At 38.1% G+C, this 20,524-nt stretch overlaps 1 protein-coding gene across 9 annotated transcripts in view; it reads left to right on the forward strand.

The window, feature by feature from the left end:
• The window catches only part of CNTLN (centlein), a 200,869-nt gene that overhangs the window by 40,512 nt on the left and 139,833 nt on the right, over positions 1 to 20,524 (forward strand). For all 9 annotated transcript variants that reach the window (XR_010370779.1, XR_010370780.1, XR_010370781.1 and 6 more), the window contains exons 4-6: positions 659 to 793; positions 1,382 to 1,561; positions 9,525 to 9,658. Coding sequence is in view for 6 of the 9 variants with exons in the window: in XM_064439574.1 (XP_064295644.1) it covers positions 659 to 793; positions 1,382 to 1,561; positions 9,525 to 9,658 (449 nt within the window). In the remaining 3 variants the exon portion in view is untranslated. The remainder of the gene's footprint in view (positions 1 to 658; positions 794 to 1,381; positions 1,562 to 9,524; positions 9,659 to 20,524) is intronic.

Consider the following 20,524-nt stretch of genomic DNA (forward strand, 5'->3'; position numbering starts at 1 on the left):
GCCCTGGATGCCAATGCACTGACGCTGTTTAACATGCAGAGCAAGCCCTGCTTACCCCTGCATGACTTACTTTGTATGCAGGGCTGCTACCTATCATACCTGTGTTTCTTCTTGTGAGTGAGTTACTTTGAGTTCAGTGGTGACATAGTTACTTTTATTGCCCTAATTGTTACATGTCAGTTTAAAATCAATGGTTGTTGGATATGACTTCAAATGTATTGTTTTACATGTTTTTTTCTCAGGACATTTTCATTCTTTTTTTGAACTGTACATTTTGGCTTGATTTTTGGTATGCTAAAAGTGCAAGTGAAACAGTATTCAAATATATTCTTAATCTGTAACCACAAATATAACTTCTGCAAATGACTGTCAACTGTCTTTGTCTAAGCTTGAATGAATAATTTCTATTCAGTTCTACATTTACGGGCTCTTTTGTTTAGTAACAGCAAGATATTCAGTTCCTCGTTTACATTACTGTGTTATATAGTCATGCGGTTTTGAGTGTGATTAAGGTACTAATGAAACAAAAATAATGCTATACAACTGTATATATGAGATTGTTATATTTTATAGGTCTAAAATGCACAGGTCTAAAATCCAGTACATGCATGTTCTTTTACAATTGCTTTTTGTGTGGTTTGTGTTTTTTTTTTAATAGAGACTCACAGGACAGCAGCAGGAGATAAACAATTTATTACAGAGAAAAATTGCTGTGGATGAGGAAAATGCCCGTTTGAAGAATGAATTCAGTAACTTGAACCAGAAATTTAAAGATAAAAGCCAAGAACTTAAGGTATATTGACTTGTACATAGTTTCATGAGACTGTAGCTTTGAAGTAGTTCTTTAAGCAATGTCAGCCTTTGTGGCACAGAAAGTGACAAGCTTGGAGAAAAAATTGCCTTAGGCCTTGCTGTACCTCACCATTTTCTCACATACCAACTCCGAGGAAGATGCTTTAAAGCCAAGAATCCAAGCTTTATAACTTTCAGATAAATAGTTAATGATGGAAATGGAGCAAAGAAAGTAGGAGTGTGAAGATGTGGCTTCTTGTAATTAGATTCTGATGGGACTGGCATTATTAATTGATAAAGCCGAGGTCTGGGAGGATATGTCTGTGTGGGTCTCAAAAATAGCTGGGGACAGCATCAAAGGCAGCTTGATCAATTAATGGGCTCTTTGCAAATGTGTACTCATCAAAGCTGTCATCCAGCTAAAAAATATGACCCTTCCACCTGCATGAAAGAGGCCAATAAAAGTACACAGGTGACCTTGGCCATCAAATATAGAAGAAGCTGCTGTGAGGGTAAAACTGCACAGTTTATATTTGCTGATTAGTTCTCACTTTTTTTGTTTATCGGCCCTTGTGGTACTGTTCTACAGGACACTGAGGAGAGTGCACAGAAGAAGGAAGAGCAAAACAGGCTGGTTATAAAAAACCTGGAGGAAGAAAATAAGGGATTAAATACATGCTGTGCTGACCTGCTAAATGACCTGGAGAAACTGAGGAAGCAGCAGGCACAATGGAAAACACAGAAATCTGGCAATGATGCCAGAATAAAGGTACAAAGTGGCATGGACTCCTGGATGTTATTTCAGAATTAACTTCTCCAGACACTTGCACTACAAGTTATTTGCTTTAAATAACAAGTTATATATTCAAATCTACCAGTGGGGACTTGCATTAATTTACATTCCTTCACTTAAGACCCACAGCTTTTTAAAAATTGATGTTGCAAAGCAGGAATCTGACTTCAAATAGTCATCTTAAAATGTAATCATTAAAAAATAAAAGATACTGTATTTTGAGATAAAATATGTATATATATGAAATAATAAAAGCTTAAAAGTATTATCATTAACAATTTTTTCTCAATGTAGAATTTACTTACCTATAATGTGATTGCAGTAGACTTGATATTTGTTGTTTTGGAAGAACACTTTAAAACTTTTAACTGCAGTTTCAAATAAATTGTGTCCTAGCCTCCAGAGGGCTCCACTTTGTGAGAGGCCTTATTATTGCATACAGTATGTTAAAAGTTATTTCACTGTTTATGATAAAATGAAGAATAAAATAACCAAATACATTGTACAGAATATTGTATCTTTTATTTAAGTGATACTTTGTCTTGTTTGCTGGTGATAATTGGCAAGTTCTTTTTAAATTCCTGTAAGAAGTAAGCCACAAATGTGGATTCAAAGTGTTTGATGGCTGCTTATATATATGCATATTTAGCAGAATCTTTTTATTTACATGGCTAATGAATACTTGCAACTCTGCTGTTTTATACTATTGAAGTACATGACCTTCTGGTATATTCAATGTAGTAACTAATCAACATCTCGCCCAGAAACATATTTTCTCCTCCACTAGCAATTCATTGGTTTTGGTGACACTTCTGATTCTTGTGCTGATGCAAACCCTTTATAAAGAGCTTCATTCAGATCTGTTAACATGGGAAGTAAAGTTCTTGCAAACTGAGGGCTTTGGAGTGGCTGTGATGAAAAGCTTATAGGATTGCCAAGACAACAAATGTTGTTGATACTTGGGGGAGGAAATCTAGTGTGTACTAAAGAGATCTAATAGTTTTCAAGTTGTCAAATGTAGTGCTTGTAGTATTGGATAAATTATTGAAAATCATTGTTACCTACACTGTCAGTGAAAACAGTCAGAAAATTTTTCTGACTATCTGTTTGCCTGGCTGATAAGGCATGCTCAAGAGAGAAAGGTGCTTCACAGCCTTGTGCTTCCAGCGATGGGAATAAGTAGTGTCAGTGTTTCAGAGTGGCATCACAAGTAGGTCAAGGTGGTGCCTAGAGCATGACAGAGAGGGGTATTCCCTGAGCCAACCTGGAATGACACACAGCTGGATCTGCTGTTCACAAACAAGAAAGAACTGATTAAGGAAATAATAATCAATGGCAGCCTTGGCTATAGTGACCATGAAATTGTGAAGACCAAGATCCTGAGAAGATCAAGGAAGGAGAGTAGCACAGTACAGAACTGGAATTGAAGAGGAGAGTCTTCATCTTGTTCAGGGAAGCGGTAGGTGGAATCCCATGAGAAGCAGCAATGAAAGGTAGAGTCAGGAAAAATATTGTCTTTAAAGACAGCTTCCTCCAAGCCAAAGTACGGTCCACCCTGATACTCAGGAAAAGTGGATGTATTGGGACACCAGCTTGACTAAACAGAATTAATCACCAAACTTCAGGGTAGGGCAGGGGTGGAAAGCAGTGTTCAGGAAGCGGAAACAGTGAAAGCACCAAAGGAGAAGTTCAGAAACATTGTCTGGTGGTAACCTACCTACAGGTGAGACGTGCAAGTGATGACAGGTAGAACAAGAGTTTCTTGCACTACTTTAGTAGTAAAAGGCTGAACAAGGAAAATGGGGATCCGTTGCTGAAAGAGGAGGATGAGTTAGTGACAGCAGGTAACAGATACAGCAGAGGTAATGAGTGTCATCAGAGGTACTGAGTGTCATCTTTGCCTTAGTCTTCTCCAGTGAGATTCCCCCAAGCATTTGTGCCTAAATGCAGAGTTCAAGGAGAAGTACTAAAGAGTGGATGAATTGGGAGATATCTGAGAGAACTTGACTATACACATCCATTGGACCTGCTGATACGTCCAGAGGTGCTGAGGGAGTTGGCTGATATCACTGTCAGGCTGCTGCCTGTCATCTTTCAAAAGTAGCGTATTGATCAGGGGAGGTCCCTGATAAAAAGGGTAATCAAGAGCGAAAATCACAGAGGAAGTCATTTTAGTATATATGTGCCTAGAAAGTAATTTCTGGGCACGTAATTGAGAAAGTGATTAGAAACAGTATGGATTTACCAAGGGTGAGTCATTCCTGACTAACCTGATTGTCGTTTGTGATAAAATGATTGTGTCTGTGGACAAGAGGAGAGCTTGGATGTGATTGACCTTAACTTCAGCAAGACTTTTGACACTGTCTTGCTGTATTGTTGTACCCAAATTAGGATGTTACGGCTGGATAGGTGGACAACATGTTTAAAAGAACTATTTGGATGTTTAAGTTCAGAGGACTGCGTCTGTAGGCTTATAATAAGTGGTGTACTACATGATCTATCCTGGACCTGTCTTGTTTGAAATCTTTATCAGTGACGTAGAAGAAAGGACAGCAGGCATGCTCTCATCAGGTTTGCAGATTACACCAATCTGGGAAGAAGTAGATGTGCTTGAGGGCTTTGCTGCCATGGACCTTGACAGAAATGGGCCAACAGGAGTCTTAAGCAGGACAAATGATGAGTCTTGCTGTGGGAAGGCAGAACTCTGCAGCCATACAGGGGCTGGGGATCAGCTGTGGGGGGCAGCAAGCTGCATCAGGGCCAGCCATGTACACCCAGGCAGCAAGGAGGTCCAGCAGTACCTAGCGAGGCATAAGCAGGGCGTGGCTCCAAGAGCTAGGGGAGGAATAGACCCACTCTGCTCAGTACTCTAGATACTGCACTGATTTTTGGGTACAGTACAAGAAAGATATCAGTAAGCTGGCTGGAGGTGAGACAGTGGGGCTGGAGACCTTGTCTTTTGAGGAGAGGTTGTGGGATGGGCTGGTTCAGCCAGGAGAAGGGATGGCTTTGGGGCTGAGGTGATGCAACAGCATCTCTGGCACAAACAGGAGACTGGGTGGAGGATATGCAGCTGGGCTCCTCACAGCTTTGCCTGGAGGAAGGGTGAGATGCAGCACAAGCTGAAACAGGAGACGCTGAGGCCAGAGATGAGAAGCCTTTTCCCCAGGAGGACAGCCCTGGACTGGGGCTGGGGCCCATGGAGGTTGGGCCATCTCCATCATTAGGAGATTTTGTAAAGCCCTGAGCAGTGCCGTCAGGCCCCCTGGGTGAACCTGCTTTAGGCAGGGTCTGTGACTGGAGACCTCCCTAGGTCCCTGCCAGCCTATGTGTGTCCATGGGTCTGATGCCTTAGCTTCTGCCTTCCTGCCACGTCACCCCCCTCCCACCATGATGTTAGACAAGTGACTATCCACCTTTGCTAGTGGACAGAGTTAGGTGAAGTTGTTTATCTTACGCAAGGATTAAGAAGCATATTAAAAATACTTATGAGCAAGACAGAAATGTTATTTTTGACCTCTAGGAAGTAGTAATATGTTGTCTCACTGCTTTTTAGCAATACTTTGTAAAATAATAATTTGTAAAAACACACAAAGTTGCTTTCGTAGTTCATAATTTTACATATACCCTTCCTGTAAATATTTGCTTAAAAATTTAAGTTTCAGTTAGAATTAATTTCTCCCTCTGTTCCTGACATTCCACATTTCTATTACTTGACACGCAAGAAACCATACTGGATGCCAGATTGGCCCTTAACAGGATGCTTGTAAACAATAAAGAGTAATAATTTCCTTATCCACAGAGGCCAAATATGACATTATCATACTACACGATTGGGCTGCAGGTGATGTTCTAATATATACACCCCAATATAACATGTCCCTGAAATGCTTTTAAAAAGTAATTTATGAGCAAATTCAATAATGGAATTGTATTGTTGTTCTCAAGTGATTGGGAAAATGGTTATAGATGATAATTCGAATTCAGAAATCATATCTGCTTCTGAAAGTCAGTTCTAACTCTTAGCCTTGAGTTTAGGAGTTGAACCAGCATCTCCTTTTGTACATGTTTTTTAGTAATGAAGTGGAGTTAGTATTTAACAATAGTGTAGATGATGTATACAGACACTATTCATGTTAGTCTTCCATATCTGTGGAAGAATAAAATGAAACCTTACCAGTGTAAGCTAACTCAACATTGTTTTAAAAATGTGTATTAGGTAATAGAAATGCTGTGTCTAAAGAACTAATTTTTCTTTTGGAAAAGTGGCCCTCTGTTCAGAGACTAAACTGAGTGTTACTAGCCCATTTTTTTTCAGTCTTGAAACCACTTTATGTGCAGAAAAGTGTCACTTGTCACTTTCAAAGACTGATTGTTTCCAGACCTACTATAAGCTGAATTGGGGTGTAAAATTCAGCTTTTTTCAAATTGAGAGAAAAAGCTTCTCTGGCTAGTTTGTCCATTTAAGGAGTGTTTCTTTAAAGATTTGCCATATTAGGTGAAATCCAAGTAATACAGTTTAACAGGAAGATGCCTGATAAGGTGGCTGAAAGGGTGGTAATTGTGTTTTATTGTTTGTCTTTCCCAATATGGCTTCATATAAATAATGTACAAAAAATTAACATAGGGCTTTTCCTTCTGCCTTAAAGTAGTTCTTCAGAATTACTCTTCTGTGCTCCCAGGGCTTACATTATCTTTCAGTATTTCCCAAAAGCACACAAATGGAAAAGCTGTCCATTGGCCACCTTCTGCATGGATGTGTCTCCATATTTAAGAATGAATGAGACATTTGAGTTATTTTGTTGTTCTTTGGGTGGAGGTTGATTAAGTTATTGTTGAATAATGGTAGGAATGTATATTTTCCCAAACTCAGACAGTCACAAAAGGCTTTGTATGTAGACAGAAGAAATGTCAGACTGGCAGATTTTAAGTGGAGGTGACCTAAAAGATAGCAGAATTGCTTATTGTTTTTTTTGTTTTGTTTTGTTTTCCCTTCCTAGTTGGTAATTACTTTTTAAAGTTCCTAATGTCTGAAGGTGGGAGCTTTTAAAGAAACAGGGAAAAGTGTTCTCTCTTAAAATGAAACACTCTGAGAAACAGCCATCTTTATCAAGAGGAGCCTGTGATTTTACTTCCACTTAAAAATGAGAATTTTGTTGAGATGAGACCTTGAAAAAATACTATCACTTTTGTTGTAATACATAGCAAGAAAAAAACATGAAAACAAAGCTACTGTGTTTGAAAGTGACTTTCTAAGGGTTTGAAGCTACAAATAAGAAAACCTTAGTGTTAATTCACGGTGAGTCCATAATCTATGCACAACTATGTGGCCTCATGCCTTGTCTGTGCGTTATGCTTTTCATGCTGGAAATTCTTTTAAATTCACCTTTTCTCTGATTTTTTTGAATTTATAGTTCTTGGCCTTGAAGTTGTCAAAATATTCCTGTAATGTTTTACCTTAAGTTATTATTCTGGTATTTATTTTCATTTCATTTTAGGTAGGACCACCACTTTTTATGGCTAGAAGTAATGACTAGCCTTATTTTTCATCCTTCATTTTCAGTACTGTGATAAAAAAGTATATATTTTCTCTAAAATAAGCATTTTCTTCATATAACTGAATTACTATATGTTTTGGTCCACTGTATTTTAAATAGCACTTACTTTGCTCTAATATGCTTTAAAAGATTGAATTCTAAACAGTCTGTATGTACCATTGAAATAAGCTTTCATCTGAAAATCAGGTTTAGGACAACTTATATTTAGCAATCATTCCGTCTGCATGTTTATGCGATGAAACTACCTTCTTGGCTACTATATCAACTTAAAGGCAACATAATAAATTCCACATGATTTTAAAAAATGGAGAGACTCAAAAATTCAGTGTATAAGATCATAGGTTACATAATCTTAGATTTCTGACATATATACAGAAGCTCTACTGAATGCCTCAGTGTATGATATTTCAGTATATAAGGTATTTGTATAAAAAGTCTCTCCTTGACCCTTTTTTTATGTTCTGCCCTTTCAGTAATGCATCTTATTTCCAAAGAAAGTCAAGGTTTCAAAATCAGTTCAAGAAGTTGAACTGCTTAATTTATTAGTTGAAGTGAAAATCTGAAGTTGCGTATGTCACAAATGGGGTGAAGTACTGAAAGATACTTTTTTCCTGTTTTTAAATTTTGCCATTGTATAACTTTAATGACAAAATAATTTGTTAACTCTTTTTTCTATTGTACCCTGTAATGGAGGATGAGAATTCAAGCATTGGTGAAATCATATGAGTTGTTTTTTTTTTAACTTTAATCCCTTCAACTCTATAGTGTGGTGTGAAAGATTTATTAACAGAACATGTAAACTATTGTAATTTTTGTTTGCATATGTAATAACTCTTAGCTGCTGAGGGAAAAAAACACTGAGCAGAAACCCTAAGATTATTTGTCTGTAAGTTATAAATGTTTTATTACACTTCAACATTGTAATGTGTTTATAGAATGAACTGCCTCCTATCATTCTGAAATCTTTTGTTATCTGAGAAAAAAAAAATTTTTTTTGCTACCCAGCCTTTAAGACTATATGATGACTCATCAGTTGGTATACCAGGTATATAGCCTGAGATTTACCACAAAGCAAGTAGTATTCTTACCTCATTCACTCATGAATTTTGCTATGTCCTCTAATTAATGTTACTGTTATTAATAGTACATGATCATTCTTGTCGAAGTTAAAAGAATTTGATTGCAGTTCACTTCTGATTCATCCAAATATGTATAAGACATTTTTATGCTATTTTAAAGACAGGCAATTAAATACTCACTTTTCAGTTATAAAAATGTTTTGATACCCTCAATATTTGAGGCGTCCTTGCTGAAAGGGAAAAATGTACATTTCTTTATTTCTTTAAATAAGTCTGTACGTAAATGGAAGATAAACTTATATGCTGTTGGCAGTAGATAAGGAGTGCTATCCTACTCAGAGGTATTTATTTTAAATTATTGATGAATCCTGGTATATTTGTCTTACTGAGAATGAGTGATTGTGCCTGTGAGTAGCATAATACCAAAGCAGGTCTAAGGCTGTTGCTACCTTCTGAAACTCTGTTCAAGATATTGCTGCAATATTTCTAGTTACATTCTTGCCTCAAACATTCTGGGAGAATTGTCATACAAAGCTTCTTAAGGACTGAAGTACTATTCTAAGCTGCTAAACGTCCAGAGAACTCCAGGAAGGTCACTATGTAGATATCGAAGTCTTGCTTGAGTAAGCTATCTTGCTGCTATATTTCCCAGATATACCTCCACACTTTGCTGACTGACTTCTACAGTAAGACTTAATGTAGAAGGCAAACTATTGTTCACATTGTTTTCAACAGGCATTTCCAGGAGTTTTCTCGTATGCTGTTTCTTTCCTGGTATTTGCACTGAGTTAGAAGAGCAAAATCAAAGCAGATTTAACAAGCTGTCTCAAAAATGGATCTGTGTCTGTGTTTCTTAGTTCATGTGTCCAATATTGTGCAGTTTTTTGAGAACTTAATGAATGTATATCTGGGGTTCGTTAGGAGTAGTTTTTTCTGTGTGATGTCTACACAGAAAATGAGGCTTAATTGGTTAATCGGTTCAGTAGTTAAATAGTGTACTATTGCTTTGCAAAGATTTGATTCAGGATTCTCCTTCCACATGCAGCAAACAAATGAATTAAGGAAAACTTCCTACAGTACAGGTGGCCACGTCAGATTTGAAATATACCTTTTTTCTGGTATTTGATGTTTTTCATATACACACATGCGCATTTACCTATATGTATTTGCTTAGACCAAAATAAATATATGCATGTATGTATGTGCACATCCATATGTCTGTGTACATAGATAACATGCATAGTACATCTTAACTTTTTCTTATACATTAACTTTAATACATTTCAAATGCCTTCTTTGCAGAATTTGGAAACTGATTTAACAGAGGCAAGAGAACAAATGAAGGAGTTGCACAGTATATGCAGTAACTTGTCATCTCAGGTAGCTGTGAAACAGGAAGAACTCTCACAAAAGGATTGTGATGTGATCAGAGCTAAGTAAGTAGTTAATGATTTCATGATCTTGAAGTCTGAATCTTTTCAAAGAGTCTGTTGTTCCACTTACAAAGCAGTATATTGCATTAGAGGTATTTTTGTGCAAAAGTGTATTTTCATAGTATTCTGTTCCACAAGATGTAAAGCTTTTGGAAGTCTACCAGTACATGACGGCTTATGTAGACTCTCCCTGGTATATTTTGACTCTTAGTATATTATTATCAGTTTTTGAGTAGGGATGGACTTTAAAAATTGCACTTACATAATTAGAATTGGGTCAAAGAACTACCAGTCTCTACTGAAAGTAACAAAATACCAATATGATCAGTGACATAAACATTTAATTGGGGAGGTTAAATGCCTGAAACTTAGAAAAACTTTAAGCCCAACTTGAACTTTTTAATTAGAGTAAAATCAGATGAGTCAGCAAAAGTCTACATAGGCCTGTGCTAAAGGTTTCAAGTGCAGTGGTTTAAGCTTTATCGTAGGTCTCACACACCATTTCTTTACACTGAACCTATAAGATTAGTGCTGTATTATTTGAGTCATGGAAAAGTAATGAAGGATGGAATGAATTATATGAATTGACTAGACTACTGAATCCCTCAAAATGAGAGTAATGGCAGAAGACAATTGATAACTTTAAGTGGATTGTGCGGAAACTGTCCATTTTTCATCTCTTAGTTTGAGGTGTGCACAGTGTTTGTCACTCCTGTTTCAGCAAATTATACTCCCTTCAATATTCCCTCAAACTGTTCTTATGTCTGAAGAGCTGCCATTGGGATGCAGAAATCATTGGTATGAACACTCCTTTTTGCTTTCCAAGCAGAAACAATTTTACTGTAGGGAGTCAGTATCTAAGTCTTTTTTGGGGAAAAAAGCTAGAAATATGTTTTTTGATGCCTCTGATCTAAATTGTGGTCCTAGTATTTGTTGAAATCTTTACAGGAAAAAATGATGTCTTGTTAGTTTCATATTTAAAAGGTATAAGAGTTGCCTTTTCAAAAGTCAATAAAAAATAGACAAGTTAAATGGGAAATCGTATTGAAAGAGGAAATCACTGGAATTTGTGCAATTAATCAGTGGACTGATAGGCTTTATTACCTTCTGAAATTATTCTCAGAAGCTGATATAGGTGTGAGAGGACTAGGGACAGCAAAGAAGATATTTTTTAAGTCAGGTAATGAGGGTTTGCAAAGTTACTGCTTGTTGGTTGCGGTTTAGGCTAATGCAGACTGAGTTGGCTAAATCATTGAACTTAAATTTTCACAAAATTTATTCTTTGCTTTTCACTGCAAAACAACTTCTTAGAATTTGTCACAGAAATTTTGTTTAAATATGTAATTAAAATAAGCACTTTTCTGAACAGAAAGTCTGAACTTGAGGTAACGAAAAGGTGGACAACATACTTGTTTTGAAGTGTTTGAAGTCATCTTCTGTATGTTTTTCCATACAACCAACCTTCTAAATTTATGGAAAAGCTTGTCAAATGGATCATGTATGTTTTTTCTGTGTGGTCAAATGTTTTCCTTCCTAGATACTTAACTGGTATTGTGAATTATAGTTGACAGGTTATATATATCCATATAGTTGATCAGTATCATTGTAATTCAATGTCTGCTACTCTTTTTAATGAACTGTCTTTGGCTACAAGTTTCTTGTTGACATTTCTATTATGAAAAAAGAAGGCTTATGCTAAATCACTTATATAAAATTCACAATTTCAGGCAGTATTTTCAGTAGTTAACAATACAAACTAGAAATTAAAAATATATATTTTTTTGTAGTACAGAATACTGAAGTTTCTTCTTCCCTTCTCAAGGTGTCAGTACATACATTAAACTTTTTCTATTGTTTTTTAGTGGAAAAAAAAGTCAAAATAATAAAAGTCTATTCAGACAAAAGCTGAACTCTTACTTAAGTTAAAGAAAGCAACACTCTAGAATTAAAGGTAAAACTCCAAGGAGAAAATAAAATCTTTACATCTTCTTATCTTCCTATGCCAAGGTCTTAGACCTGTGTTAACTTCATGATTGAAGCATTTGATTGTTTGTTTTTTTTTTTTAACTGATAACTTATTTTTTTTAGTTACTCTTGTTTCAGACTTAGTCTTATAAAAGTATTACATCGAATGTTCAATTTTCATTTAGTGCTGGCAGAAAATTCTTTGACAAATACTATGGAAAATACCCTATCTCCCATACTATCTCATTTCCCATCATCAATTTCAAACCTTTGCTCCTGAAAAAGATGGTCTGATTTGCAAATCTCCCTGCTGTCCCCACTGCTCTGTCTCTTGCTCTCCCTGTCTGCTGCCTGCCTGTCTTCCCCACCCTCCACCTTTTCGAAAACAGACCAGGAGCACAGTCGTAATTATTAGAAGCAAACTCTAGAGGAAGAAAGGAAGGCAACTGCCTTCTTTCATTTGGTGTCTTCTTTCATATGCAACATAGGCAGATCCAGAAAAATACTCTTTCAGCTGACACCTTGGTAATACTCTCTGAAATTTTTACAGTAGATGCTAATAACAATTGGAAAAGAAAGTCTCTAAGGGTCTATGTGCAAACTGGTCTGGTGGTGCTCTGTTTCTTGTGCAATCATAACTTCTTGCTCTGTTCTGCATATCTGTCAGCTTGTTACCAAGAGTTTTTTTCAGTTTAACAGTGACTATGTCTGTAGACACTAAAAGAACTGTTTTCTTTAAGGGGCAGTCTTTTCAGCAAATTAGCAGGGACCAAAATTTTGAAGCTGTACTCCAGTGTAACTCTAGTCCTACAGAATAGCAGGTGTTTTTGAAAATCCCACCTAGTGCCAATATAAGTCTGCCACATGCTTTTGAGGTGTGGAAGATAAATTTTCTAAGACCAGTGAACAGAAAGTATTTACAGGATCCATCCTGCACAGTGGATGTCTTAAAAAAGCCACCACCTGTCTTTGCTGGCTTTATTTTTGCAAAGCACCCTCCATCTCACTAGGTTTAATTTCAAGCTCCTGAAGTAGTTGTGAAATGCATTTCCTTGTTATATTTTTCATGTTTGCATTCAGTACAGGTTTTCTGGACCTATTTAGAGTACCTGGTAGCATTTGCATTTTCATGTTCTTGAAGAATGTTAAATCTTGCTGTTTTTTTCTGAAGATTAACTCCAATTCATCTCTGCATTTTTTGTTTTAAAATTATGCTAAATATCAGGATTTAGAACTTTGAGTTTACTGCTGAGCACTCAGTGGTCTGTGTCTCACTGGCACAGAGCTCTGGTAGAACTCTGAACATAAAACTGGAGTGATTTGCTTGACTCAGAGGCTTGAGCCTTGCTGTCACAGGTATCTAGGAAATATTAAACTATTTGCGAATATAGTGAAGCTCTATTCTAAAATTAATTAGACTTTCTTGCCCTGTGATCTTAATGGAAGTGTGTGCCAGGACTTCATTAATTTGATTAGTTTCTAGTCCAAATCTATCTCCAATAGTTTTACAATCACTTCTTTTGTAACAATGTTTCTATTTTTCCTTTCCCCCAGCCCCCCCGTTGCTGTTTACCTCCATGCCGTAAATTATGAGGCAGTCGGATTTCTACTCAGCCCTTATTTTGCTGCTCTGGGATTTTCAGGTTATTCCTTGCTGTGTGCTGTAAACCATTTCACAGTATCTATGCCATTCCCCTGAGAAGCCATAATTCATAGTGCCTGTCACTGTGTTGTATTTCTAAACTACAGGTAATGGAATCTAGAAATTTCCTGAATTACCCCAAACCATCTTATATTCCCTTGGTAATAGGGGTAGCTGAGGTACTCAGAATCCCAGCATATTCACCAAAACTGTGGAGGTAAAACAGAGTCAACATCATCACCTGAAGTGGTGGGTGTGAAGAACATTAACTCTATTTGCAGCATAGTTATATACCTTTTGGAGTGACAAGCTATTAATTTCATTTACATCTGTAGGAAGCCACAGTTTACTCTTAAACTGTTGGTGTGTGCACAACATAAAGGTTTTATTTAATATTATCCTCCAAGGGTAGGAGGAAACTTTAGTTCACACTCTTGACAGATATAAACACCAGGGCTATCTCTACCCTAAACAATAGTATGATTCTTAAATATTGTTATTGACAGGGCAAGGTGTCAAGTCTTTGAGTCTTGCTGCAGTGCCGTTTGTGGTGTTTTCATGAAGTGTCAACCTTGCAATGTTTAAAGCAAAATCTCCTAAGTTTATTGTATCTTACATTAGTGGCCAAAATAATGTAGTTATGCTCTTCTATTTTGACTTCAGAAAAACCTGACTTTTTCATAGCAGGCTCTTCCATGTGACTTGAAGAGTGCAGCACTTCTTGTAAATTTCTTGGTTTCCCATTGTATTGGTCTTGAGGTGTTTAGAATAGAGACAGAGAGGTGGCTTTTTTTTTTGAGTAATACCTGGTGACATCAATGTTAAATGGAATTAAATACTCTTGGTGTATCATGGTGTATTTGTTTATGGGGGCAGGGGTGTGTGGTGGTGTGCTGGTTTTGGCTGAGAAGGGGTTAATTCTTTTCACTGTGGTGCCTGTGGTGGTCAGGGTCCTTTCCAGCTTCCCGCACTCTGCTGCGTCGGTGGGAGGCTGGGAGAGGTGGGGCCATGGCCGGGGCAGCTGACCCCGACTGGCCAATGGCATGTTCATTCCATGCCATGTGACACCATGACTAGTATATTAAGGGGGGGCAATTGCGGCTCGGGGAGGCGTGGTGTTGGTTCGGCGGGCGGTGAGCGGCTGCGTTGCGTGCAGTTTGTTTTGGTGGTTCATTCCCCTCTCCCCACCCACCCGTGCTGCCACCGGGTTTCGTGCCTTTCATGGTTTTCCTTTCCATTGCATTTTTGCTGTTGTGGTTTTTTTTAATTACTCTAATCATTATGCCGTTCTTATCTCAACCCACGAGCTTTACCCCTCTGATTCTCTCCCCCATCTACCGGTGGGGGAGTGAGAGAGCGACAGTGTGGGGCTGAGTTGCCGGCTAAACCATGAGAGATGGGAAAAGATAGGCCTGGTAGGTGTTTCAATTTTGGTTCTTAGCTGGAGAGAGTACTGTTTTTCCAGTTAGTGTTACTGACTTTTTTCTTAAATTTGTGTTTGTTTAGAGTGTATGCTATATCAAAACATTTTAGCAATATGTGCTTATATTTGTATACATATATTCTACTTGTATGTGTACATGTACACATCCACATATAATACATATTTTATGTGTAGATGTGTATACTTCTGCATTCCGGTGTATGTATGTATAGATGCATATATATATATATACACGTATATATGGATGTGTATATAGGCACATGTATTTTAAATGCCACTTATTTCCTGTGCTACCTCCAATTTGCAATTTTTTAGTATTTCTTCTGTTACATGCTGCCTGATTGTATCGTTATACTTAAGACTTGACATCCTTCTCCTGCTGCAGTGACAGGCAGGTGTCTCTCTTGTGGAGTGCTTAGTAGTTTGCTGATTTGAGTAAGCATATTAACAGATATTTTGATCAGAAATTCATTTTTATCTTGTAGCAGCTTTTCTGATTATCATGGGGTTGATTTTGTATACTCTCTCTGAGCATGCTGCAAGCAGATTAGTAACAGAATCACACAGAATCACTGAGTGGCTGAGGCTGGCAGACATCTCTGGAGATTGTGTAGTTCTGCTGCTCCGGCAGGTCCTGGCCTCTGCTTGAGTAGTAGCAGCTACAGCAGGCTTCCCAGGATGGTGTGCAGCTGAGTTAAAGTATGTCCAAGAATGGAGACTTTACAATTTCTCTGGGTAGCCTGTTTCAGTGTTTGACCACTCTTACAGGATAAGAACATTTTCCTTATGATTAACTGGAATTTCATATGTTTATTTGTGCCCATTGCCTCTTTTCCTGCCACTTGGCACAACTGAGAACTGTTCATCTGCATTTCTTTGTATACTTCTATCAGGTATTTATAAGTGTTGATAATATCCTCTCCCTGAGCTTCCCTTTCTCCAGGCTGAACAGTCCCAGCTCCTCCCAGCCTCTTTATGCATGCCGATACTCCAGTGCTTTCACGATCTTTGTGGTCCTTCACTAGACTTAATCCAGTATGTCCATGTCTCTCTTCTGCTGGGGAGCCCAGAACTGGACACAGCACTGAGATACATTTTACCACCTCTGAACAGAGGAGAAGGATCACCTCCCTTCCCCTCCTGGCAGTTTTCTGTGCAGCTCAGGATGTCATTGGCTTTTGCCACAAGGGCTCAAGGACAACCTGGTGTCCATCAGGATCCCCAGGGCATTTTCTGACAAGCTGTTCTCCAGCTGGTCAGCCACCAACCTGTGCTAGTACATGGGGTTACTAATCCCCAGGGGCAGTAATTTGTACTTCCCTTTGAACTTAATGAGGTTTCTGTCAGCCCATTTGTCCAACCTGTTGAGGTCTCTCTGAATGGCAGCACAAACATCTGGTGAAACAGCCACTGCCCCCGGTTTTGTGTCATCAGCAAACTTGCTGTCATGCACTCTGTCCCATTGTCCAGGTCATTAATGAAAATGTTAAGAAGTATTGGCCCCAGTGTTAGCCCCTAGGGATACTCTACTAGTGCCTGGCCTTCAGCTGGGCTTTGTGCCACTGATCACAGTTCTTTAAACTCAGTAGTTCAGCCAGGTTCAAGTCCACCTTACTGTCCACTTATCTAGTCTATACCTCATCAGTCTGTCTATGAGCATTTTATGGGAGACAGTGTCAAAAGCCTTACTACAGTCAAGATAAACAGTATCCACTGCTCTTCCCTCATCCACTGAGCTAGTCACTTCACAGAAGGCTGTCAGGTCAAGTTAGTCATCGTTTCCCCTTTGTAAATTCATTATGACTACTCTCAATGATCTTCTTGTCCTTTATGTGGTCCATCACCTTCGCGGCAATTGAGGTGCTCTAGTTTCCCAGATCCTGCTTCTTGAACAAAGGAGTGATATGCTTTCTTCCGGTCCTCAGGAACCTCCCCTGATAGCCATGACCTTTCAAAAACTATAGAGGCTCTCTTAGCACTAATAGGTGTATCACATCATTTCCCATGGACATGTGGTACCAGAGACCCTTGTGTTTTCAGCAGTGAGCCCATTTTATCCTTTGTCTTCGTTTTGCTGCTGCTCTACTTACAGAAGCCTTTTGTTGCCCTTCATGTCCCTTACCATATTTAACTTAGACAAAGCACCTAAATTCCTCCTGGTGTCCTGTCCCCGCTTCTACATCTCGTATCTTTCCTTTTACATTGAGTTTAGTAAGGAAAGGCCCTTGTTCATCCATGCAAGCCTCCTGGTACTTTTGCTTGATTTCTAGATCATTGGAATGGACCATTGTTGATCTTGCAGGAGGTGATCCTTGAAAATCAACCAGCTCCCATGAGCCCGTCTTTTGTCTCAGCTGATATTATACTGGATTCTTCCATGTAGGTCCCTGAAAATGCCCAATTCTGCTCCCTGAAATCAAGGGTTGTGATCCTGCCTTTTGCCTGGCCTTTATATCTCTGGCCAGTTCTTGCTGAGTATGAGGTCGAGCAAAGTGTCTCCCCTCATCAGCCTGTTTATTGCCTGTGGCAAGGAGTTATCATCAAAACACTACAGAAACCTCCTGGATTACTTGTGCTCTGCTGTGTTGTCCCATCAGCATATACTGGAGTGATTCAAGTCCCCCATGAAGACAAGGGCCTGCAAACATGAATCTTCTTCCAGTTTTCTGAAGACAGCTTCATTCTTTTCCCTGATCAGAAAGGATCAGCAGGCAGCCACCGTGTCATCTGCATTGGTCTGCCCACACCTAACCCACCCACTCTCAGCTGGCTCACTGCCCAGCCCAAGGCAGAGCTCCATCCATCTAGACTACTCTTCCACATAAAGGGCAACTTCTTGCCATCCCAGACTGTCCTTCCTAAAGAGCCTGTGTCCATGCATGGCAGCCCTCCAGTTATGTGAGTTATCCCACCTCATCTGTGATCAAATGAACCCTGCAGCTGCAGACAGATCTCCGATTCCTGCTATCATCCTCCATGGGGACATGCTTTGTGCATTTGAATAGCAAATTCAGTTGGGCACCTGGCTGTGCTTATTTCCCAGGAAGACTCTTAAGAGTCTGATCTGCCATACCGATGCCCCGTCAGCACTCCCTTATTTATGTGCATATGCTTGAGGTGGGCCTCCCTGAGCCTTGTATTTTTCATCACGAGGTCTTTCCTGTCCACACCAACCTGTGCCCCAGGCCACAGCTCCCTCACTTGTTACTTGATCAACATCCATGTCTGCTGCCATTAAAGCTCCTCCTCACCAGGCTGGCCTGCCTGTTATCAAAGGTGTTTCATTCTGTGGATTTGTTTGTATTGCACCATTGTTGCTGAATAATTCCTGGTAAGATTGAGCATCATTTCCTCCTTCCTTCCTAAAAATGAAATAAAAGAATGTTCCCCTGTGGGTTTACAGTGTAAAAATAGTACCTCATTCACTAAAGAGGATAAAAGCAGCTTTAATATACAACTGCAGGTTAAATACAGCAGTTATGTATTTTTGTGTCTCAAGAATTTTTCAGGTTGTAACCATTTTGGTTTGTACAACTTTTTCCTCAAAAAAGAAAAATAAAGCAAGTTAGGGTACGTGCATAAAGAAATAAATTTTGATTTTTAAAATGTGGTGTAATGGAACTGTGACTGAGTTTCTTTATATTCAAAAATCCTTGAATTTAACATGAACAAACACGTTAAAATGTGTTCTGATTGTGCTTCAGTTCTTGGGTGGCTGCAAGGTTTATCCCCCCCAACCCCTCCAATTTAGGCTTTGACTCAAAGCTTGATAAAGTCAACAAAAAAGATTCCCATTAACCTTAATACACTTTGTGGGCAGACCGTTAGAGAGCATGTAATACTGTGTATTCTCAGGTGATGGACACAGATAACTGAACTGATGTTTGCATACAAATTAAAGAGTAGCAATATAACAGAGTGGTCTTGGCAACAGTGATTACTAATATTTCCAACAGCATATGAGGATTCAACGTTATCCCATGTTTTTCATTTCCATAACAAAATGAAGATCTGATTGGGGAACCTGTGCAAAATTAATGTGTGTTGTAACTCTAGTGCAAAGATGTGTCATTTTCTAGTATATACTCACAGTCAGGGAAATGAAACAAGCACTATTTTGGAAGCCTGTTGTACAGGGTATATATCTGTGTCCTTCTATCTGCTGCTGTGCTATTGAACAGAATTAAATTAGTACATATGAAGTGCATGCTGCAATTGTATTTCGGTTTTCTTACATAGAGAGTCCTTAATGCATCTCTACCATTGTTAATTTCAAGGAGCTACTTCACATCTCATTGAGAACAGTAGGACTTAAATGCTGTTAAGTAAATACGTCTTTAAGTCTTCTCCTGTGTTGGCCTGCTGACAGGCTTTTTTAAACAGTGCCTTTTTTTAAATGACATTAGGTTGTCTGACTGTGCCGTTGTGATACAAGTAATCTCAATTTTTATATAATTATTATATAATGTACCTTTAGTGAGTAATCAACATATTAAATAGTGGCACAAGTCTTAAGAAATGTGCTTTGGAAAGCTCCCTTAAAATGGTTTCTATGTCATTCTGCAGTTTCTCAGGAAAACACAACAAAGCTGGTATTGCTGCTTACCTTTTGTATGCTAATCTTTTGACTGGACATCTCCAGCCGTACTATAAAATGTAGTGATAAGTCCTGTTGTTAATGATAATTCTGGGCAGAGAGAAGTCGCATATGTGTTGGAAGTCTCCCAGAAAATTCTTTAAGGAAGTAAGGAAGAAAATTAATTGGAGTGATAAACTTCTATTTCAGTATCTGTATGTAATACTAGTGTGAAATGTGCTTGTGAATTAAACAGGGAATTAAGTAAGAAATATTAAAAAAGTGATTAATGGAGTAATCTGAGCTCTTATAATCATACAATCATTAAGGTTGGAAAAGATCTCTAGGATCATCAAGTCCAACTGTCAACCCATCGCCACCATGCCTCCTGAACTATGTCCCCAAATGCCACATCTACACGGTTTTTGAGCACCTCCAGGGACGGTGACTCCACCACCACTCTGGGCAGCCTCTTCCAATGCCTGACCACTCTTTCAGTAAAGAACTTTTTCTTAATATCCAATCTAAACCTCTCCTGACAAAACTCTTAAATTTAAATTATTTTGAAGTACTTTTTAAAATAAATTAAATTTCAATTTTAAATTAATGTTACAGAAAATATCCCAAGTTTTTAATAATTGTTTATAATAAATAAGAACTCATCTTTGTTTCTGCCCTAATTTATAAGACCTATCAGCAGTCCTGTAAAATTCTCAAGTAGACTGATTATACTAGATCTATCCTATGGTTGCATTACAACACAGTTCCTATTACTGTGTTTATAGAGCTTTTGTTGTTATGTTATATAATACACACTGAAGTTTACTTACTTTGCAGTATGCTGTACCTGAAGAGAAAAAGTAATTTATCAGCAGACATACTTCATGTGTCTAGGGAGAGGACGAATTTCAGAAAAGAGACTTGCATTACACATACTCCGCAAGTTAAGAAAAACTTTTATCTTCTTCCTGATGGTTCTAGTTAAAAATAAAAAGATTAAACTTATTTTACAGTCAATATGTTCTGAATATTTTACATTTTGACACTTACTGCTAAAGAGTTAACTGAATATTGATTAGAAAGTGTTGATGCAGTAGTGAAAATCCATTTATTTTAGAGCAGTTAGAGCATTAGAGGGAAATTGGAAGACACTCTATTTTGAAACTTAACTGTTTTGTAGATACTTCACAAAAGTATGTGATAAATATTTTATATGTAACTTCAAGTGTTTTATAAGGCAAT

The sequence above is a fragment of the Phalacrocorax carbo genome, chromosome Z (assembly GCF_963921805.1).
Source record: "Phalacrocorax carbo chromosome Z, bPhaCar2.1, whole genome shotgun sequence".
NCBI lineage: Eukaryota > Metazoa > Chordata > Aves > Suliformes > Phalacrocoracidae > Phalacrocorax > Phalacrocorax carbo.